The following is a 24,865-nucleotide window of genomic DNA, read 5'->3' as shown; positions in this document are numbered from 1 at the left end:
GTTTTTAGTTTCTTTAGCTTTTAGCTGGTATTTCAGCAGGATATTATTACTTCATTTTCAAGTTGTGATCTGCTGTGACACCCCACAGACTTTTTCTACCATATTTATGCATAGTTGCTCTTCTTCCTTCATGTGCTTATGTAGGACCTGTCCAAGGTAAAATGTTGCTCCTCATCCTGACATATGGTATTCCATTATCCTTTAGCAACCTCATCTTCCCTAAATATTAGCAACAGCTGATAGGCAGGCATAACATTATGCCAAGTATTGTGGAAATTTACCTGGGGGATCCATATGAGAACCCTAACCTTTGAATAATGAGATATTAAAATTAATAAAAAGAGAGTGGTAACTCAAGGAAGTACACTACCTAGTTGTTGTTTTTTTCTATCAGAGGCCAAGTATTACCTTGTAGAAATTAAATACAGGCTGTTCTTCCAGGGAGAGGAATAGGTGAAAGACCTTAAAGAAAATCTCTGTACTTAAAGCTTATGACAAAGGATGAAGAATTCTTGGATAAATTAAAAAAAAACTAATTGGGGCAGCTAGGTGGCACAGTGGAAAAAGCATCAGCCCTGTATTCAGGAAGACCTGAGTTCAAATCCGACCTCAGACACTTGACACTTACTAGCTGTGTGACCCTGGGCAAGTCACTTAACCCTCATTGCCCCTCAAAAACAAAAACAAAAAAACAAACAAAAAAACCTAATCCATACAGGAAGTCAGGAAACATAAAATGTGGGAAGATGAGGAAAATAAATTTTGAATCACTATAACTATTACAAATATTTTGCTTTTCATTTACAAAATAGATCTAGGTTTTCTGAGAGGGATTCAGGATTCCATGCTTCATGGAAAGATAAGGTGAACCCACAGGTACTGGAGGATTCAGTATTATTACTGGCCCAAATAAAAACTGCTGGGCAGTATGACCATGTACATATGTACACATGGGTAATCAGTGTGTGTTCTGTCTTCCTGATGATTATATTTGAAACATGACAAAGAGCCTTTCAAAATGTATTAAATCTAGTTGCTACTACCTACTTTTACTGATTCATGAATCTGCCAAACAAATTTTCTTAAGATCATACAAAGAGACTCTAAAATCCTGGAAAGGAAAATGAAGTACTTAAGGTCACACATGATGCTTTTGTTATATCTTTTCACTGAAGGCTGGCGTTTTGGAAAAGAAAGAACTATGGACTGACATAATCTTATTTTGCAATCCTCTAAGTATTAATATCAAGTGAGGACACACAGGCTCACCAAGCATATTCAGACCTGTCATGGAGGATGCCTAGTACATAATCCAAATTGAAGAGAGAGTCCACAGAGATGGTGAGGTCTGTAAGTTCCCGGCTGTACATGAGTGGGTGTGCATGTCCACCAATCCTCCCTGAAGCATGGCAGAGACTCCTTATGGAGATTCCCTAGTAACTCAATAGCTGAGGGACTTCTATTATGGAGATTTCAACTCATCAATGTTTAAAAAACACAACAAACTTTATAACAATGGAAGCTGTCTGAAAATAGAATCAGTTTCTTCATTAGGTAGTGAGTTTTTATAAGTTGGTGGAGGCAGGATTAGTTGAAGTTTTTGGAAGAAGCCAGATCACTCTTGTGTAGAGGTAATCACTGTGGTGAGTAGAATTTTGTACCAGATGACCTCCAGAGAGTCTTTCAACTCTGAGATACTGTTCGACGAGTCTATAAGTGAAATGAAATATGACTGGTAAGTGATGGTGATTTTGGTATTCCTAAAGGTATATCCTAGATCTTGGCCTATGTAAACAGTGTTATATTTTACTAAATTGCTAAAACAGTGATATATTTTTGTGAAGTGGCATATTCAAATGATTTTGATCAGACCATTAGAGTCATAATGTAATTTAAATAATTAGATGAAACTTGGAATGGCTAAAATAGCCCCTAAAGTTCTTGTCATTGTGACCAAAATAAGTACCTCTCCATTTCCTAAAATGGCTTCCTTCTATGACCACGATTCCACCCAATGTCTATTGAATCCACCCAATGTCTATTCACTTGCCATAAACTCATTACTGAACTTTTTTTGTTGCTGACCAAGAAGGTAAAAAAATCCTTTTGATGAAGCCATATTGACTCTTGGTGATTACCTATTCTGCAAACTTCCATAAACCACCCCTTACAGCACAATCTAGGATTTTGTCAGGAATAGCAACCAACCTAGCTTAATTCCTTTCCATAGCCTCTCAAAGATCAATGATAGAGGCTCAGTGATCACAACTCTTAGGTCTGGGCCTGGGGACTTGAAATCAACTTGGGCAGTCAGGCACCTTCTTACTCAACTCTCAAGTAACTATTTCTTTTCTGATCCTTCCTGTCTATTGTGTATACTAATAACTGGGTTATCCAATAGTTATCAAGAAGCCAGGCTTTCCATGGATTCTAACCCACTTTGGTTAAGTCATGAATTCTCCTTAAAACTTGCCTCCAGGGGGCAGCTAGGTGGCACAGTGGATAAAGCACCGGCCCTGGATTCAGGAGTACCTGAGTTCAAATGCAGCCTCAGACACTTGACACTTACTAGCTGTGTGACCCTGGGCAAGTCACTTAACCCTCGTTGCCCCACTTAAAAAAAAAAAAAACGTGCTTCCTTTCCCCTCCCCCCTTTTAAAAGCACGCTAAAGAGAAAGAGCTCTTTATCTGGAGTTAAGATCTGAGTTCCACCTATAGCTCTGCTACTTAATATGATATTCTACAAGTAATTTAAGGTTATCGACCTCAGTTTTCACATTTGCAAAACTTGAACAAGTTGGTTGAACAAGAATAAGAAATTAATGGTGAATTATATTGGCTATCATTTTGGTTGTTCGAATGAGGTTATTAAATGCTTCTGCCAACCATAAAGTGATATGCCATTCTTTCATGAGCTGGTAAGGTTTTAGAGAAGGGATTCCTACTCTTTTAAAAGTTACAGTAGCCAATTCTTTAACTAGGGGGTAATATATTTTACAATTAAATTAAAGTGAACTAATACCAATCTGAAAAATAAATGACATCTCTAGATATTACTGGAGATATGTTGAGGTTTTGCAAGAACAAGTCAGTTTTAATGGGGAAAGACTGTCATAAATACTGTTCATCTTTACTTTCTAGCTCATAAAAAACTAATAATTTTTTGAGTTTAAAGTTATGTAAGTTTATGAAGGTCTTCCAGTTCAGCTGAAGGCAAGAGGAACAGGTGATTATATTGATATGTAATACAGAGGGAAAGAATTAAGGATTGTAGGCATTATCCAAAAGAAAAAGAAGGGCCTAACATCTATGTAATTAGTCATCATGGCATATAACAGAAAAAATGTTAGTAGACTGAAATTACAAAAATATAGGCCTTCTAACCACATTCTTCCCTCTTAAGGAATTTCTGAGAATACTTGGAAATTTTCTCTCCCATGACTCCTATATAAAGCAATTAATGGAACTATTATGTGTCTATTTTTTTTAACTCTGAGAAAACTTTGAAGTTGTATTTAGTTCTGGCTGCTCCAGAGAGCTCATGGTAGCCTTCAGAAATTGAAGCTGAAGTTTTTCTCAGATCATTAAAAATGTATTTTAATACCTTTCTGATATATCTGACAGCCTTAAATCTTGGATTTCTGACCTGATTAGTACATTAATTTTAAAAATCAATCAAAAGGGGCAGCTAGGTGGTGCAGTGGATAGAGCACCAACCCTGGATTCAGGAGTACCTGAGTTCAAATCCGACCTCAGACACTTAACACTTACTAGCTGTGTGACCCTGGGCAAGTCACTTAACCCCAATTGCCTCACTAAAAAAAAATATCAATCTAAAATAGTGAACTTGTGATGCTTCATAGTACAATCTTAACAAATATAATTCAACTGTCTCACATTTTCCCTCCTTCAGCCTTCTAATAATAATAATAATTAATAATAAACCCACCTACTATGCTCCAGGCAGTGTGCTAAATGCTTTATTATTATTATTGCATTTGATCCTCACAACAAACCTTGGGAGATAGGTGCTTTTATTATTATTCCCATTTTGCAGATTACAAAACTGGGGCAAATGAGATGTGACTTTCCCAGAGTCACACAGCTAGTAAATGTTGGAGGTCAGATTTGAACTCAGGTCTCCCTGACTATAACTCTTCATGACTACTACACTATATCCACTATGCCACCTAGCTGCCTCAGAGTATTTGGCTTTCTGTTTCTGCATTTTTATTGAATACTCCTGTAACTCAACAAACTATACTGATTAGTTTCTTCTTAACACTGATGAATTTCTAGATAATGTATTTGTGTTCTTGGGATAGGTCAGTCCTAGTTCTTGTTTCTATTTTGTTTTAAAATATTGTTTTGCTATTGGTAGTGGTTCAAGGAAGGTTGTAGAGAACTACTAGTAAAGCAATGATAGGTGGGAAGATTTAGACTTTGGATTAAATTTCATATGGAATAATTTATCAGAGTTTTTCATTCTATCTGGATAAATTCTTCACTTAAATCGGCTGAGAAAAGGAGGAAAATAATTGCGCATTTCCTATATTTCTAGTGCACTTTTATTAGGACTCTACTACCTGAAGTGATGCTTGCCTTAACCAAACCAGTAGTATGGGAGACTATAAGAGCAAGGAAAGGAGGTGATGATTTATTTTGCCTTTCTAATCCCCCTTGCCTTTATTTTTTCACGTGTGTGATCATGGAAAATATTTCCATGTTGATCATTTTGTATGACTCAAATAAAAAAAAGTGAAAATAGCATGTTTCAGCCTTTATTCAGACAGTTATCAGTTCTTTTTCTGGAGGCAGATAGCATACTTCATCATGAGTCCTGTGGGATTGTCTTGGAAGATTGTATTCTGAGAATAGCTAAGTCATTAACAGTTCATCATACAATATTGCTGTTACTGTGTACAACGTTCTCCTGGTTCTGCTCACTTCACTTTGCATCAGTTCATGTAAGTGTTTCCAGGTTTTTCTGAAATCATCCTGCTTGTCATTTCTTATAGCCCTATAATATTACATCACAATCATATACCACAGCTTGTTTATCCATTCCCCAATTGATAGGCAGCCCTTTGATTTCCAATTCTTAGTCACTACAAAAAGAGCTGCTATAAATATTTTTATACAAATAGGTCCTTTCCCCCATTTTTATATCTTTAGAATATAGACTTAGCATTATTATTGCTGAATAAAAGGGTATGCATAGATGTATAACCCCTTTGGGCAAAGTTCCAAATTGCTTTCCAAAATAGTTGGATCAGTTCACAATTCTAATAACAGTACACTAATGTGTCCCAGTTTTCCCATACCCTTCCAAAATTTATCATTTTCCTCTTTTTGTCATATAAACTCATCTGAATAGTATGAAGTGGTACCTCAGAGGTGTTTTAATTTGCATTTCTCTATTCAAGAGGGATTTAGGTTTTGTTTTTTTCATATTACTCTATATAGCCTTGATTTCTGTCTGAAAATTGCCTGTTCATATTCTTTGACCATTTATCAATTGGGGAATGACATATTTTTTTTATAAATTTGACTCTGTTCTCTATATATTTGAGCAATAAGGACTTTGTTCAATACTTGTTGCAAAACTTTTCCCCAGTTTTCTGCTTTCCTTTTAATTTTGATTGCATTGGTTCTGTTTGTGCAAAACTTTTTAATTTTATATAATCAAAATTATGTATTTTACATTTTGTAATGTTCTTGGTATTTTCTTTGATCATAAATTCTTCTCTTATCCATAGATCTGACAAATAAACTATTCCATGATCTCCTAATTTGAAGCTGATGACTTTTAAAACATCAACATATAATTAGTTGTTGAAAATGGACACACTGAAAGGATATTTGGCCATCTAAAGTTTCCCATATCATTTTGACTTCATTTTATTCTTAAACAACTTTTTGAATCAAATAATAGCTTATTGAAAGCATCACTATTGCTGATCTTTTACAGGCAATTCTTGCTTAGGGATATTTTCCATTTCTCCCAGTTGTAACTCAACAGGCCACTCATTTAGACATCTGTGCTGGCTAAATAGCCTTCCTTGGTAGGAAGGATGGACACTTAGATGTAAACTCATGTTGTATTTTCTTCTTACCATGCAAAAATGGTTTCTATGACATCATGATTGCCAAATACATCATTATAATATGCTAGCATGACTTTGCAAAGAATTCCTTCTTAAAATATAGTAAGGTCTTTTCCCTGGCTCCATCACTAAAGTGGATTTCTTATTAATTTATTACCAAATGAGTCTGTATATTTGAAAATACTTTAGGAAAAATAAAAAGTTTGTTGTAAACATTTAGTATAATCACCATTACCATAGAGCTTTGAATTTCCCAGATCTTCCTGTTGTTGTTTGTTCTGTCGTTTTTCAGTCATGTCTGATGCTTTATGACTCTATTTAGGGATTTCTTGGCAAAGATACTGGAGTAGTTTGTCATTTCCTTCTCCAGCTCATTTTGCAAATGATGAAACTGAGGCCAAGTGGGCTACATGACTTGCCCATGGTCACACAGCGAGTCAGAGTCTGAGGCCAATGAACTCATTGAATGAGTCTTTCTGATTCCAACCCTAGTGCTCTAGCTACTGAACTACTTACCTATGCCTATTTAGGATTTAAATTTAGACTTTGAGGGAACCTACTCAAATCCCCTCATTTTATAATTGAGAAGATGGAGACCCAAAGAGATAATAGCATTTATGTATGTCACACAGACAATAAGTGACAGAGATGATAATTAAACCCAAGCCTTCTGATTCCAAATACAAATTCTCCTTTGACCATCCTTTTTGGAATCCCAATTTCTTGCCTTCTTCCATCTCCCCTCCAAATTCAGATAGATTTATAGCTTCATAAGAACATTCTCATATTTACATTTAATTCAAATATAAAATATGTCTCTGCCTTATCTCATCCTTTTTTTACTTATCCCTTTCATATTTCTGTCTTTTAATTGGAATTCTAAACTGAAATCAAGTTACATCAATCAATAAACTTTTATTAAGCACCTTCTACATTAGCAGAAACTGCTGAAAACCTACCATACTATCTTGCATCATCCTGAACTAACTCATTTCTAAATTACTTCCTCATCACAACTTCTGAGTGGTATATTCTGCTTTTGTTGGGAGAAACCAGCCAACTAAGAGGGGCAAACAGTCCTTCCTCATCTGCATCTAGTCACCAGGAAGACCTTTTTGTTTCCTGATCACTAGGAAGAAATTAGGCAGACTATTAAATTTACAATTTTAAGTTATATTCTCAATTCAAACCAACTTGGCTCCTAAGATACTTTTCAAAAGAAATTCTGACAATTGCACTTATATTTATGAGGAGAAAATTGTTTGTTTGTTTGTTTAATCTCTTTGCTAAGTGTAATGTTTTCAAGGTAATAAGAGAAAATGTGGCATCTGTTCCCAGACCCTCCTATAAAATGAAGTTCCAGGATTTTAGCTATTTGACACTTCATCATAAGCCATTGCAAATTAATGGAAATGATGTTGCCTGTTTTTTTTTTTTTAGAAAAGAAAAATGGGTAATGAATGAGGTAATTTAGAAAGGCTAATAGTTAAGTCAGATTTTTGGAGAATTTTTAAAGTACTTCTTTGTAATTAGATAATATTTTTGGGAATGACATTCAAATAGGATAGCTTCATTAAATCCTACATATTGTATCTGAAGTTTATAAGCTCATTTGATACACAATCACAGTAGCTATTACATGCAAGTAGCATTACCTTGTAATTTTTTTTTTATTTTAGTTTTATAGCCTAGTAAAAGGTTTCTTTTATTGAATCTTTCTTCCATACATCAGAATGTAGCCTTGGTGTTATTGGTACCAAATACTAAGATTATAATATTAGCCCCATTTGGAAGGAGAGACAAAAAAAGCCACATAGACTTGAAAGAGTCTAGGGCAGGAGCAGGGGTGCAACAAAGACTAAGTGTTTAATTTCAGGATGTTGTTTAGACTTATTCCATCATTTTTTCTGTAATATGAGTGCTTAGAGAGAGTGCCTGGTAGAATGGATAAAAGACTAACCTCAGAATCAGGAAGATGTGGGTTCAAATCCTATCTCTGGCACATCCTGGCTGTGTGACTCTGGACAAGTTATTTAACCTCTCCATATCCCATGTAACTCTATGACTGCAAGTTGTAGAACAAATCTACACTGATAGATGGAGTTTTCCCATAGGGAATTCCCCATACTAGTGAATAACAAATCTATGCTTTTGTCCTCCCCAAAGAAAAATGAATACTTAATTTTCAAATGAAGCTCATGGTTTGGACTAGAGAGAAGGGCAATCTCAATTGTGGCATTGCTTTCCATTGTAACTGTGTTCCATATAGAATGTCTGTTGTAGCCTTTGGTCTTCTGTGGTAAATGTCTTTTGTATTGCCTGGTAACAGACCCTATTGGGATAACTTGGTTAATCAATTCAAAGATTCATTGTCGTTGTTGTTTCTTTGAGTATAAATCCTAAAAATGTTTATGGTGGTACGCCTATGATGTCATTTTTACTAATCTTATTAAAGGGGGAAAACATGGAATCTTGAATGTTGTACCTCAATTTTATTGTGATGATTTTGCTGGTTACCAGGTGGGGTGGCAGTTGAAAAATTTGGTGAATGCTCTACGAGAGGACCCGAGTGGTGTTATCTTAACTTTGAAAAAGCGACCTCAGAGCATGCTTACCTCAGCACCAGCTTTACTGAAAAATATGAGATGGAAGCCCCTTGCTCTGCAGGTAATGAAGCTTAATCATAAGTCATACACCATCATTGTAGCCATAGATTACCACAGTGATGCTTCTTTATTATTGTGCCTCATCTCAGCAGCACATGGATTATCTTTGTATGCTTTGGAAAATTTGTTTGTGAAATGATCTCTTAACAGCTTGCCCTGCTAGGCTCAATTGTGGTTAAATTTGACAGGGTTATTACAATTAATCTCTAGTCTATAAATGGCCTTTACCCTCTCCCCTCACACTTCTTCACCAATTGATTTATAGACATTTGAAGTATTATCAAGAGAACCACAGGATACCTCCTGTGGAAAGAATCATAGAACATGAAAATGTTTGGTTTCCTTTTGTGCAATGACACTTCTAAAGGTTTTATTTTGACATCACACACACACACACACATACTCACACATACAGAGTTTAGACACAGCTAAATGGTAGCTTACAGAATAATTTTTAAATGCCGCAAAACAGTAATTTATAATACCATGAAGAAAATGAGTTGCACTTTAGTTTTGAAAATATAATCAAACAGTTTGAATTTACCCTTTCTTTCATCATCTCCTTTACATAATAATATAAATAAATAGGTAGATAAAAACTAGTATGCCAAAAAATTGGAAACCATTGCATTGGAATTTCACTGTTTTATTTCAGTAGGAACTACAATCATGATTTATACTCTGGACATTATTAAAATTATAGTCATTAAGAAATAGATATCTAGAGGGTGATAAAAGTATGCAATTGATTGATGAACGATGAGAAAAAATTCCCCCATTATGATTAGGACATAATCTTTAATAACATTACAGAAGACTTCTTTTCTTTCTTTCATGAAATCTCCATTTTAAAAAGACTATTATTCTGTCTGAAAAAAGACTAGGTTTTGAAAAAAAAATTAAGTGGCCCATCGAACATTATACATTGTCCAGGTTGAAAGAAAGAAAGAAAGAAAGAAAGAAAGAAAGAAAGAAAGAAAGAAAGAAAGAAAGAAAGAAAGAAAGAAAGAAAGAAAGAAAGAAAGAAAGAGTAAGATATGAAAATACCATTGCTGTCACTTCTGCTTAAAATATTAACAACTTTTATAATTGTCACTAATATCTTTAATAAATGACTTTTCTAATGGCTAAACTTTCCACCAGCTTTCAACATAAACAGCCTTACACATTTTCTGATGTGCTGTTCATTGGACCAAAATTTAGCATTATATTTGCACCAAATGAATGTCATTGAATTTTTTCTACAATAAGGTCTTTGAATTTCTAGATCTCTTTTTCCCCAAAAGAATACATATGTTGACTATCTGTTAATCAACAATAACTGATATATAAATTCTTTCGAATGTTTAATTAAGGATCTTTGCTATACTACAAGGTGAAAAATGTGAATAAGTCATGGAATCAAGTTTTAGCATGTCAGAAGTGGGCACTAGATACTCTCACATCATTTCATGGCATTCTATTTTCTCACTGCATCATAAGTTGCTTTGTTCTTCCACCCTATTGTTTCTCATTGGCATAGCTTCCACGGAGGATCCTTCATCAGGGTCTAATGGGTCGGGGTCAGAGTTGAGATGAAAATGAAGGCCATTTTTCCAGAGATAGCCTTTATTTTCCATGAATTTGCAATGATATTGAATAATTCTTTTTTTAGCCCCTCATCTCTCATTTCAAACACCAAACAATCAATTCCATGTTCTGTGCACATTATTCCAAAAGAATATCTTGACTAAAGATATTAATGATTTTTCCCCCTACTTTTAGAATGTGGCTACAAACACAAAATGAAGTGGAGAATTAAGGTAACTACAGTATCCAAATAAGAATCACTTTTGACTGAACCAAATAATTAAGGGAATCCTTAAGGGAAGAGTATCATCTTCAATTGAATAATTGCTCTAATTACTTCACTTTCTCAAGTACATTTTGTAGGTTTGATGAGAAAGCAAGACAATAAGAACTTTGATAGAAAACTGTTTCAACCTATTTTTCATGCCAATGTTACCACAGAATAGGCCTAAAAACATTTAGACTGGTTTTCTAGACACCAAGGAATCTGTCCCATTAGCTGATTAATTGAGTTCATTCCTCAGTGTCCTCTTATTGTAGTTGTGTTATTTTCAGCGTCATATTTTTCACATGGCTCTAACAGATGCAAATGGTACCTGTGTTCGAGGACCTGTATCCACATGTCATGTATAGATATTTTGCAAGTGACCTGTTTCTGTTATAGAAAATAAGATACAGAGAAGTCACCATTTGATCCTTTCTGTAATGAGTGAATCTTAATAAAGAAAGATCAGTTTTGACTTAAGACTTCCTAGTGGTGTCAAGGATGTTCTTATGAAGAGACTGTGTGCTGTGGGATTTATGGAGTAAGGAAAACTCTCTTTCCCACCAGTATCATTTCCCCGCATTTCATAGTTATCAGATTCATCCATGAGGTCAGATTTTGATGAGTAAAAACAAAAGATAAGTAACTCTGGAGGTAGAATATGTGAGGTCAAACCTAGTCACTGACACTACCTGTGTGATCTTGGGCAAGCTACTAAGTCCTTGGGTCTCAATTTTCTCTAGTAAAATGAAAGCATTAGACTAGATGGCCTTTAAAGTCTCTTCTAACTCTAAATCAATCAATTAATAAACATTTATTAAGTGCCTACACAGTGCTAAGGATTGGGGATACAAAAAGAGGCAAAAGACAGTTCCTGCCCTCAAGGAGCTTACAATCTAATGGAAGAGGCAACATGTAAACAAATATACACAAAGCAAGCTATGTATAGGATAAATAGCAAATAATTAACAGCAAAAGGACACTAGAATTAATAGCGGTGGGAGAAGGCTTCCTTTAAGAAACTGGGATTTTAGTTGGGACTTCAAGGAAGTCATGGAAATCAGCAATTAGAACAGAGGAGGGAGCATTCCAGGCATAGAATGTCCAGAGGGAACAGTCAGAGAAAACATCTGTAGCTGAGAGATGGAGAGAGCGTCTTCTTTGGTTATCCTATGCTAGGATAAAGGAAAGACGGGTAATAAAATGGTAGGTGATAAGGGAAACTGTTCCTACCCACTCCCCAACTAAGTCTGTGAATGACTTTGCTCTTTAGCAGCAAAATGGTTCTGTTGTCATTCTCATACAAGGAATAAGTGCTAAAATGAACAACATTGAAGGTCTGCAGAATAGGAATAAGCACTAATATCATTTTCAGGATGTCTGCTTATGATACTAATACAAATACATCAGGGCAGCTAGGTGGTGCAGTAGATAAAGCACCAGCCCAGGATTGAGGAGGACCTGAGTTCAAAGCCGGCTTCAGACACTTGACACTCACTAGCTGTATGACCTTGGGCAAGTCACTTAACCCTCATTGTCCCACAAAAAATAAAAAATAAAATAAAATAAAACAAATACATTGACATCCAGAGTCCTCATATAATCACTTAGATTTGTGAGAATCCAGAATCCAGAATAGAGAAATCATCTTTGTTCTCTTTTTGTTTCATTCTTATTGTACTGTTATTGATTAGTTCACTACCACTAGAACCCTTCCAACTATAATAAAATGGGGAAGAGTGCAAAAAAGAAATTCTCAACATCATTTCTTTGGGTGTTTTTCATTTCAATTATAGTATATGCTAAATTATTAGTTAGGGTTAATTTTCAAGTTTTAGAATTCCTGGTGAAGTAAGCTCAGCAATACTTTGGTGTATTTACAATCTAAAAGAGGAGAAACATGCAAACAAATACATATGAAGCAAATTATATATAAGATAAATAGGAAATAAGTAATAGGGGAAGGCCCTGAAATTAAGAAAAGTAGAAGGTTTTCTGTGTTTATTTTTCATTAATTATCCCCAAAATGGTGATTGTCTAGATATAAAAGTGTAGATCATAAATGGGTAGATGCTAATATGTGTTCAAATTATTCTTTAAATACATTTTATGGTTAAGAAACAATTGTTTAAATTTTTAAGGAACTTATGCTGCAAATTCAAATAAATTAGCCATGAATTAAGGTTATTCCCTTTATTTTAAAGCAAAAACATGAATTCTAAGCAGGATTAAAGCTTCAATAAAAGTTTTGGGTGGTTTTTTGTTTTGTTTTGTTTTGTTTTTGTTTTAGTTTTAGTTTTGTAAGTATTGAAAATAGTAGTGGTTTCCAGCAGAAATAATCCAATGATGAACTTTGATTTGCATTTCCTTTGGTTCTCCAGTCATGAAGTGGGATGGCTAATTAACAAGAATAGCCCATCCAACTTCCTTTCCACCCCTCACTTACAGTAAGTTCTTATTTGTGCATTTCTTGAAACTTGGAAATCCTAAGGCATACATACTCATCTCAAAACATCCAATTTAAGGAGGAAAAGCTCCAGGCCTTCAAACAACTACTGTTGTTGTGTTCAACACTACCAACAATCTTTTTTTAAAAATAAAAGTATTTTATTATTTTCCAGCTACATGTAAGGATAGCTTTCAACATTTGTTTTCATAGGATTTTTAGTTCCAAATTTTTCTCCTACCTTCCCTTTCCTCCCCCTCCCCAAGACAGAAAGAAATCTGATATAGATTATATTATGTACAATCACATTAAACATATTTATGTATTACTCATATTGTGAAAGAAGAATCAGAACACAAGGGGAAAACATCACAAAAGAAGGGAAAAGAAAATAGTACAAAAGTAGAAAAAGTATGGTTCAATCTGCATTCATAATCCACAGTTCTTTTTTCTGGACTGCCAACAATCTTCTAATGATGTATTAAGCAAGCAAAACTTCTTTGTTATGGGTTTGTCATTGTTGATAGATATGTATGGATAACCAGATCGTCATCCCAGAGGCCCGTAGTAACACTTTTTACTTTTAGAATGCAAATCAGAGATAGCCTGTGTCTTCCATGCTATATTGGAAAAGCATCCTCTGTGGCTGCTTTACCTGACAAATTGTGATAAATATTTGGGGGGGGTAGTGGGAAGAAGAGAAGAATAGCATGACTTCTTATTGAGGCTCCTTCGAATCAGGGAGAAATACCAATTCAATTGTGAGCTAACCATGAGAAGTGATTTTTAGATATAGATATTTTTAAATGATTATCCAAAGATCACTTGAATTGGTTGTTCTTGTGACAAATATCATTCAGGGATTGTGTGGGCAAATTCAATGGGCACAGAATGATTTTCTTAAGAGTCTCTTTGAAGAGATTATTTATTTATTTATTTTTTCATAACAGTCCAAAAATAACTCCTTACAGAACATATCCTTAAATGGTCATTAAAATTGGTAGAGATATGCAATTCATTGTGCAGATAGTTCTTTGACACAGAACCCTGCATAATGCAAAGTCAAACTGTATGTATTCTTGAAATTATATTCATAATCTGTTTTTAATTTATAATAATTATACTTATTTCTAATCCATAATATCTACCTACATTTATTTACATGGTTTTGTTTTTTCATTGTGACTTTTGCCATAGATATCTATATATCTAAGTGCCAATTTTGCATGACAATGAAATATCTTGGATGAATAGGAGAAAGTTTTTCCTTAAGCATGGGGAGGGATAATCCTTTTTAAGCAATGAAAAGAGACCAACTTCACAGTCATTATGCCCATCAAATGACATTGTTTTCCCTGAATAACTGAAAATGCTAATTATGTGAGCAATATTTATTTATTTATATTATGTTCATAATAAAATTATTTTAATACAAAACAGCACAAACAACTTTTTTCCTTCTCAAAATAATAAACCAAAAACTATTTTACCTGTAGAAAATCAAAAGTTGATATTATAGGTTAAAGTCTTTCACTACTAATATATAAAACTGCCAGGAATGAAGCCAGTGTTATTGATAGAAAAGGGTGGGAGAATCAATGTTTAACCAAAGATGTAATTCTGCTTGACAGCAGGGCTCAAGTGATTCTATTTTGCACATATCCAGATTAGTAAATAGCTTCAGGCATCTGTCACATCAAATTAAATTAGCCCATTGTTTCAGTAAATCAAATGAAAAGTCTCAGACACACTTGTGTATTTTAACAGAAATTAATGAAAGAATCATATAATTATGATTATGATTTAGAAAGCTACCCCATGCCTTCTTTCCTTGATAGCATAAGAATGATATAGAAATTCAAAAGATTTTGCAGAACAATATTGAATATACCCCTAAGACTAAAAGGTGCTAGGTAAAGTAAATCAATGTACACTCAGAGCAATGGAGTGCATTCTGTTAGATGATTCAGTGGAGTAAATTAATCATTGGTGAACTGAGACTTGACCAAGGACTAACAACAGTATATGATTTAAAATTGTTGATGTGATGTATAAGGCATGGATTTTGTGTGTGAAAGTCATAATATACATATATATTTATATACATACATACTTGTTAATTTATAGATTTGTGAGTAACTATACATAATCATTTTTATAGATGAATATAAGAATGATTTCCTGGTCAAATTCATAAACATATTCCAAAAATTTCTATATCATCTACATCATTTTATACTGAAGAAAAAATTTCTCATGTTCACTCAAGAATAAAATCATTCCTGTTGTATAATATTTAGACACCAGAGAATCTATCACATAATTGATAGAAGAATCATTCATTTAGTTTTTCTAGCACTTAGATGTTTTTCAGAATGTCTAGCTATAATTGGGCAGGGGAGGGGTTGTCTCCAATTTTTCAAATTAAAGGTAATGAATGGATGGTACAAAGATTGGATGTGAAAAAAGTAAAAGTGTTTCTAATGACCAAAGCCACTGAATCCTCTTGACTTTTAGCCAAATTCTCAAGAATTAATGTCCATTCACAGGAAAATATTCAGAATGATTTAACTTCTCTGGATCATTTATTTGGCTCAACTATCCCAAGATGCCACATTTATAAACACATATAAATCTATATGTGTATATATATATATATATATATACATATGTTTAGATATATAGATTTATTTTTGTGGGACTGGGGAATAAAAATAAGTTATGTTATCAATAATAGAAAGAAAACCTATATTCATGCCATGCTGGACAAATGGGAGATTTCAATTCATATAAGCCTACAGTGGCCCCAGAGTGATGGCCTAGTTTCCAAATTGGTCTAATCAGATTTCTTTGTCATTTTTCTAGAATGGAAAGCAAACTATTGATTGTCATTTCATTAGCTGGTTTGAGTGTACATGGAGTCTATTTAATTTATTTCAAAATATTATTTTAATTGGAAGTTTCATTTATAGTGTCCTTTAGCTGTGTAAGGGTATACTCAGAATCAGTAGTTTAATATGCAACAAAAGAAAAATAATGTGATTAAGGTGGTGAGTTAAACTGATTTAGGTAAAAAACATGACCCAAAATTTGTACAGGGTCCATAAGATGTAAAGCTGGAAGGGGCCTTACAGCCAGAATCATAGTATTTTTCTCCAGATGTAAAGATGAAGGGTGCTAACCAACCCTCTCATTTTGAAGATGAAGTGAAGCAATTTGCTTAATGTCACACATATAGCAAATAAAAGAACTAGAATTGCAACCTAAATTCTTGCTTGGCCTAGTAAGGACTAATTTTCTTAGCATCTGAGGTGATTTGAGACTCAGGAAGAGTTCTCTCAAATTTAATATCTTCCAGAAGTATTTGACAAACCAATAAAACAGGTGGGTCCAATAAGAAAGTTTAAAATAGAATACAACAATCTGTTGGCAACATTAAAAAGTATATGCCAAAAGTCAGTCTTCAAATAATGTTGAACATAAATGAAAGGGGTAATGAAAGTTGTGTAATACTACATTTCTGGAGTATTTTAAATGGTTCTTAAAATGGCATCTCTAAACTGACTTGAAAACAGATCTGTTAGAATAATAAAAGTCCCTGTACTTTGTGTTGCCAATTTGATACAGCAATATAAAATATATTCTGAGAGCTGGATTGTGTTGGTATGATATTGAATTTTAATGAAGTAGGGAATGGATGACACTACCTCCCAGAAGATCATTGTGGGCCTTTTGGTTAGAAGTGTTTAAGGAAAATAACATGTGCTAACATTTGTTCTGTTTTCAAGATTATTAAACTCCATAAAACAGGTCTCTTTTATAAAGTGAAAGCACCATCCTGTAATGAATTCCTTCCAGTATGCAACAAGTCCTTCTATAAGCTCTCTGGTACTCTCTAAGGCCCAACCAAGCCCTTTTGAGTGGGATTCAAAATGGAGTCATGTCATACCAAGCTGTGCACTTTAGAGAGGATTATTGAAGCAAAGCTTCGTAGCAATTATTATAGTACTATGTTTCTAATCACAAGAATACATATTATGCACACCCTCTAATCACTGGCAACATGCCTAATGCAGATACATATTTATGCCAACCTGGAATTGTGAGCAAAGTAGGGAGAAACATAAGGGTTAGAGAAGAAAAAGTAAAAACAACCTTGAGATAAAGATTCAAAATTACAAAATGAAGGAAGTGAAATAAGTGGTCTTTGTTTCAGTTGTCTTCTTTTCACTCTGACATCCCATTAGCCATGAATGAAAGCAGTAGCAATTGTATTCTTTTATTATTAAGAATGTCATAAATGGTGGTGACTTTTATGGGGGGAAATGGAAGTAAATACTAGTGTGAGCTTTAACTTGCTTCGTATGTAATTTTATCTATTCTTCCACATTTAGTTAAAAAAAAAAGTAGCTAGCTCATGTTAATTTTATGCCATTGCATCTCGTCAAATCTCAGCATGTACTCTTTGGAAAGAAATATTGTCTCATTTTCAGGTGGCATATCCCACCTCCATAGAGGACCCCTGAGGAATCGCTCATCTTACGTTCCATAGTCATACTTCTCATTGATTGTTTCTACTATGACAAGTTTGATTTCAGCTAAATGTGCAGAGCAGGATCTGAGGAGTAAAGTTGTACTAGGTGATTTCCCCTCAGCAGAACTCAAGGAAGAAATTGAACCATCTTTTATCTGGACTTAGCATTTTCTCTCTCAATAATATCCTATAACTTAAATTTATCAGGTGGCTCCTCTTCTCAAATGGTATAAAAGAGATCAGAGTATGACAGAAATGATATCTTAATGATTTTGAGAGAAGGAAGAATGACTGGTGCTTGTAGAGAAGAAAGTTATGATAGAGCTTCACAGATCTCACCAAGTTTCTCTGTTGCCTTATGCAATGAGAAAACAAGATAGTAAAATCTAGAATAAATATAAGAACTAAACCAGGTAAACTGAGAAAACTTACAGCAGAACCAAATGTAAACCTGCAGAAGCAACATAAGATTGTAAAACAGTCCTGAATTTTGGTCCAAAGGCTGTAAGTTAAAATCCCAGATCTGCCACTTACTTCTATGACCTTGTTGGGCAAGTCATTTAACTTCCCCAGGACTCAGTCTTTTCATCTGTAAAATGAGAGTGTTGAACTATATGGCCTCCAAGGTCCTTTCCAGCTCTAAATCTATGATACTAACCAAAATCAAACAAAATAAAAGAAAAAAAAAGAAATTGAGTCAAACACTGAAAGGACTAGTTAACTCTGTTGAGGACTTTTGAATATGATGTGTTTTGTTCATTGTGTGGATTTCCACAAAATAATAAGAGGCATTGTGTTTAAGCAATATTATGCCATTTGTGTCACCTGGAAAATTTTTACTTCTAATTATTTGGTTAACATTACACCATTCACTATCTGCTCAGTTTTTTGTTTACTTGATTTGTTTTCAATTTTATTTGTTTAAAGAAGATCTTGAATAATCAATATTTATACCATCTGGCCATATTGTTTGAAACATGTTGCCTTGTGCATGTTTTTGGTGACTTCATTTCCTTCTCTTTTATTAATTTTAAAAGTACTAGAGAGATGTTTGTATTTTCAGAATGGTACTTAATTATCCATACATGACTCTTTTATGTTGCTATGTATTAGCTGTTTTCCCTTTTCTACCAATTTGACCATACTTAATACTACCTACTCTATATTTCATACTTCAACTCTTCATTGACCAACTAAAACCTAAGCTTAAAGGATTCTGATTCTTGAAAACAGTGTTTGGTTTGATATTATGTTGAAATCTGCTTAACAAATATTAATATTTCTCAATTTGTAAAATATGACATTTCTAATGAAGCCACTATCTCTAAGTATGTATTTATATAAGTAAACAATGATGGGGAATTAAGTATTGTCATGAATAATCATCAACTTTGGGGAATAACATTAGAATATTCTTTTTGTTTATGATAAGTTTATTAATCATTTGTATACAATAATTGAAGTACTTCATTGTGTAAAAGCCCTAATGATTTTTTATCAATTTTATTTGCTTTAATGATACAAATATATATTTAGATAGATTTATACACACATTCATGTTATTGTATACAATGGTGCAAATATATAATTTAAATCTCACATAATTATATATACATATATTTTGTTTTAAATAAAAGCATTGAAATCTTTCACTTATTACCATAAAAATCCATATCAAACCATGATCATATGGTAGGAAATGTAGCCTACAAGATGGTAATTATTCTTTGTAGTTTCTGATTAATTGTGCTTTTCTCTATAAAAAATGTAAAGTTGAATTATGTATGTCTACATGGAAAACCAGTTTAATTTATTTGAGCAAATTAGTCAATTCAGTGAAATAATTGGTCAGTTTGCTCAAATAATTGAATTGACTCACTTTGCCATTGTTTTGATTAATTAATTTAGCAAATTCATACAGAAATTGTTGGAATTCCTAGCTTATAAAAATTCACAGACAATAAAAATATAAAAATTCTATCACGAGTGATAGAATGAACCAGTAATATCTACAACAACATGACAAAGTACACATTAAAATAGTAATTTAGATAAACTTCAGTTTTCAACATAAGTTGGCAAAAAATAATGCTTAAATATTTTGAAATGACCATGCTATGTTCATATTTCGAAAAGGGATTTGGTAGGAATCTAAAGAGAATAATTAGTTCTCTGGTGCTCTCTCTTATACGTAATCTCCATGTTTGAAAATCTTTCATAAATGTAAATCACAAAACCCCTTATGCTTATAAAGGGTAAAATGACTTTTTTAAAAGTTTCAGTGGGAGATCCAGAAAGGAAATTCTAGCTTTAAAAGGAAATGGAGGGCAGCTAGGTGGCGCAGTGAATAGAGCGCTGGCCCTGGAGTCAGGAGTACCTGAGTTCAAATCCGGCCTCAGATGATTGACACGTACTAGCTGTGTGACCCTGGGCAAGTCACTTAACCCCAGTTGCCTCACCAAAAAAAAAAAAAAAAAAAAAGGAAATGGAGAAGGTAAGGAATGAGAGCACAGGAACTTGGGGGCAGCTAGGTAGCTCAGTGGATAGAGCACCGGCCCTGGATTCAGGAGGACCTTATTTCAAATCCAGCCTCAGACACTTAACACTTATTAGCTGTGTGACCCTGGGCAAGTCACTTAACCCCCAATTGCCTCACAAAAAAAAGAGAGCGCATAGGAACTTAAGATTCTTATATCTTATTTTTAGAATTAATTAGTGCCAATATCCTAGACATTTTATTTTTTTCTGTTATCTAGTATTTATTTTCTTGCTCCCACATTTTCTAAAAAGAAAAGAAGGAAAAAGGGAGAAAGGGAGGGGGAGAGAAAGGAAGGAAGGAAGGAAGGAAGGGAGGGAGGGAGGGAGGGAGGGAGGGAGGGAGGGAGGGAGGGAGGGAGGGAGGGAGGGAGGGAGGGAGGGAGGTTCTTATATTGCATAAGCAGAATATGTAAAACAAATTCCTACAATGGCCACATACAAATAATAACAATATTTTTCACATGTACTTCTTTCTCAATCAGATTCCATTTTAATTCTGTTTTTCAAGGTCTCTATGATATATAATGAGGGTAACATCTGAGCTGTTCCATCCTACACATTTTACATGAGAACTTAGAGAACTTGGGTCTCATTTTGGATGCCTTGGAGAAGTGTTATCTCATAGCATCCTATTTTCTAATGTGGGAAGTACTCCCCCATATCCATGAAAGTGCTAGAATCAGAATATTCTTTCTTCTATTTGCTAAATTACGATTACATGTCCTTTGGGGTTTGAATGTGGATATGGACTTGGGGTATTAAAAGTTATCAGTGATTGTATTTTTCTTGATTCAACTTCTCTAGGTAAATGTGAAACATTTACAGCTCAACACTGTGAGCTGTTCTTTGAGATATTTAGCATGAACTGCACACCCATTTTTCAGTTTCCTGAAGTTAGAATGTCCCGGCCTATACTAGACTGATGTGACTCTGAACTTTCAATTAGAATGACACATCTTCTATCAAGTAGAGTTGGATATTTAGGTGACCTTTATAACTGCAAATTCGGGGGCAGCTAGATGGCACAGTGCATAAGCACCGGCCCTGGATTCAGGAGTACCTGAGTTCAAATCCGGCCTCAGACACTTACTAGCTGTGTGACCCTGGGCAAGTCACTTAACCCCAATTGCCTCACAAAAATATAAATAAATAAATAAATATAACTGCAAATTTCACCTTTTCCAAATTGGGGGCCCATTTCATATGATCCCATTTCTAACAGTTGTAAAAATCTTAGAATGTCTTTCACACAAGAATTCTATTTTCATAAAACCCTACCTATTTCACTTATTCTGCCTGACTATTTGACAGATTACAAAACTGCCTTCTCTGCACACTTGAACATACCATAATGTCTATCACTTCTCTACCTAGCTTTGATAAATGTTGCTTCACATTTTATCCACAGGTATATTGCACACCCAAAAAAATGAGAGGGAAGAGTGAGAAAGGGGGGAGAGAGAGAGAGAGAAGGGGGGGAGATTATCTATGCTTTTATGCTTTCTAGTTTGTTTGTTTTTCTTATAACCATTCCACATAGATGGAAACTTCATATTCTATTCATCAGGATATGTGATTTCAGATTCCTCTTCAGACAGGCCATGTAATGGAAAAGGATAGAACCATAAACCAAATAGTGAAAGAGAGACTGCCCAGTGAATGAATAAATAACATATTTTACTTTGGTGTTGAACCTAGTTATTTAAATGACTTTTTCATTAGTGTGTAGTTGTATTGACACATTATTAAGTAGTTTGTAGATGTCTTTATATTCAAGGAACATATTAAAGGAACAGAAGTAAAAATCTCTACAGTAATTATGAAAACTATTTTTAATCTAGACTGAAGAGTGAAGATGCAGTTAGCCCTGTAATACATTTTGTGGTTTTGTTGCACTATTATTTTAGAAATATTTATTTTAAAATTTGGATAGCCTGGGCAGTTAACACTAGTCAGTGTATGGGCAACAACTTTTATTTGAAATATAATTTTACAGGTGTGTAGGGTAATGGTAGACTTATTAACCATTGTTACAAACTCAAAAATGACTAGTGTGTTAATAACAGTGTCTCTACAGATTGCTTTCTTGAATCACAGATTCATGTTTTCACATACTTACTGGTCTTTTGGGGAAGTCAGGAATCTCAAACACCATTAATTAACATAACAAGAACTCAACAAGAAGCCTTACTTTTACTTTATATAACAAACTGACTCTGTTAATGCTGTGATGCAGACAAGCAGAAAGAGATTCTTGGAAACGCAGCTAATCTAGACTATAAGAAGCCTTGAAATATACCTTCTCTAGATGAGTGATATACGTCACATTGAAGCCATTACTTCTAAGCCAGACTATAAATTGACCTTGAAGTGGATGGTAGTTGATGACAGCATCTAAGACTAAAGACCGATTTTCCTGATTTTCTTTTGTAGTGTTTTCCAAGGATTTATTTGATCCTCAACATTTGATCTAACTACAGGCTATAGTGGTTTGTCTCTCAAAAACACAGAAATGCAACTTTTTTTCTGATCCATTAATCTTCATATGAGTGAGCTTTGAATCCTTTTATTTTTTTTTTACATTTCTTCTCTTCCCAGAGGGTGGGAGGGAATATGAGAGACCCAATAATTTTCACTTGCTGTGGAATAATGAAAGATTATATGTCATTGCTACCTTCTAAATACTCAGTCCTATTCTGATACCCAAGGAAGAAGAAAAGAAGAAAACTCCATTCCTATAAATGAGTTCCAAAGAATTTGTGTAACCTAAGTAACATGAATCTTTTTTCAGCCAGTTCAGAAGCATAAAAGCATAAAAGAAGCATAAAAGTAACTATTTCTCTTTTCTCTTTGTGAATGCCAAAATAATTTTCTGTTTAAAAGAGAACACAGTAGATGATATTAAAATGATAACCATGTCATTGTTGTTGTTGTGTGTTGTTGTTGTGTGTGTATGTATTTTTCTTTTTCATTTTAACCAGCCTCTTATACCTAGAAGTCCCACAAGCAGTGTTGCCACGCCTTCCAGCACCATCAGCACACCCACTAAAAGGGACAGCTCCGCTCTTCAGGACCTCTACATACCCCCTCCTCCAGCAGAGCCCTACATCCCCAGGTATAGCTTTGTGATACTGTGCTTTGATCTGCAGCCTCTGATTCACACCAGCCACTTGGGAACAAGCATGAGTCTTTGCTAGGGTTCTTTTCCTTGACTGTTTTTCTCCTACCAGTACAATATGAAAAGATTCTAGAATATCCCTGCATCCCACACATGATACTGACATGTATCTGTGACAACAAAAGCAATAACAATTATCCAAGCTCCGTGGCTAGAATGCTCCAGACTCCTAAATTGTTTTGAAGGCTTTTTTAAAGGAATGTAGCAGAGGATATTAATAACATCATGTATATTTGTGAAAAAGAGGCTGTGGGGCATAGGCATTTGAATTTTCTGACCTTTACATATTTGAAATGTCTATTTTTATTGTCTTTTGATAAGAAGAAAGACTTAAATAAAGTGAGTTCAGAGCACAATAGCATTGATTTTTAAATGTATTTTCTAAACTGAGAGGTCTTACCTCCATTTCACTTCCAGACTCCTGCTTGAAATTCCTGACATGTCTGGAAGAGTGTAGCTTTTCTGCTGTGATTCATTCTGTCCTGAAGTGTTCTCACATTCAACCTGGTGAAATGCTGCAGTGCAGAAAACTCAGGGAGGGCTTAACACTAAATGGGAATAATTGACAGCAGAGGCAAGAATTTGCTTCCATTTTTAAAATTAGCTATATAGTTCTTCAAAAACTCAATTGGGTAATGATTCCAAATCTTTTTTTTTCAAATGGCACATCAAACATTTAATGTTTCCAGAATCAAGGGTTTTTTATGTGTGTATGTGTTAATAGTGCAAACATGGGCATCAGTGACTACAAAATTTAACATTATTGCCTAGAGTCACTAGCTTTCTTTACAAAATCACTGAATCTTAAAATGGGAAGAGACTGTAAAGACTCTTCTCTTAAGCTATCCTATTCAATTATCACCTATACATCCTCCAGAAATAGTCATCTAAACTTCCCTTGAAGACTTCCATTAAGAGGTAAGTCATTACCTCTTGTGTCAGCCTATTCCACTTTTTGATAGCTTTGCTTGTTAGAAAGTTTTTCCTTATATCTAGCCCAAATTTACTTCTTTGTACCTTCCACCCATTGACCCTAATTTTGCCCTGTGTGGCCAATCAAAATAAAGCAAATATCTCTTCCATATTTCAACATTACAAATATTGGAGGATATCTATCAGCCCTGTCCCCACCCACTTTGTGTTTTCTCTTCTTCTAGCGAAGCATTCCTAAGTCCCATTACCCAACTTTCATATATCATGCTATCTAGTCCCCCAACTATGCTGGTCACTCCTGTTTGTTAATATCTTTCTTTAACTTTATCACCCAAAACTTAACATTCCAGTAGTGATCTGAATTAGGACTATACTATCCTGTATCCTGGACACTGGTTTTCTTAATGCAACCTTAAATTATTTGAGCATTTTGGCTATTATGTCTCATTGTTAACAAATTGAGTTAAGAGAAAAATTATATGATCTTTTTCATGTGAACCATGATCATTTGAACCTGGGTTTTTTTCTTTATCTAAATGTAAAAACTAACATTTACCTATGTTGAATTTCACCTCATTGTGTTTGGTCCATTCTATGATGTCAAAGTCTTTTCCCCCCTGACTTTCATA

General features: G+C 34.3%; 1 protein-coding gene across 10 annotated transcripts in view; it reads left to right on the top strand.

The window, feature by feature from the left end:
• CNKSR2 (connector enhancer of kinase suppressor of Ras 2) overlaps positions 1-24,865 on the top strand; it is a 322,983-nt gene that overhangs the window by 164,420 nt on the left and 133,698 nt on the right. For 7 of the 10 annotated variants that reach the window (XM_043991405.1, XM_043991402.1, XM_043991403.1 and 4 more), the window contains exons 9-10: positions 8,628-8,774; positions 23,107-23,240. In XM_043991405.1, the coding sequence (XP_043847340.1) occupies positions 8,628-8,774; positions 23,107-23,240 (281 nt within the window). The remainder of the gene's footprint in view (positions 1-8,627; positions 8,775-23,106; positions 23,241-24,865) is intronic. The other 3 variants (XM_043991407.1, XM_043991410.1, XM_043991409.1) reach the window with 1 other exon arrangement.

Source organism: Dromiciops gliroides, chromosome 3 (assembly GCF_019393635.1).
Source record: "Dromiciops gliroides isolate mDroGli1 chromosome 3, mDroGli1.pri, whole genome shotgun sequence".
NCBI classification, from domain to species: Eukaryota; Metazoa; Chordata; class Mammalia; order Microbiotheria; family Microbiotheriidae; genus Dromiciops; species Dromiciops gliroides.
Note: the sequence above shows the minus strand (reverse complement) of the source record. Positions and strands in the feature narration are given on the sequence as shown.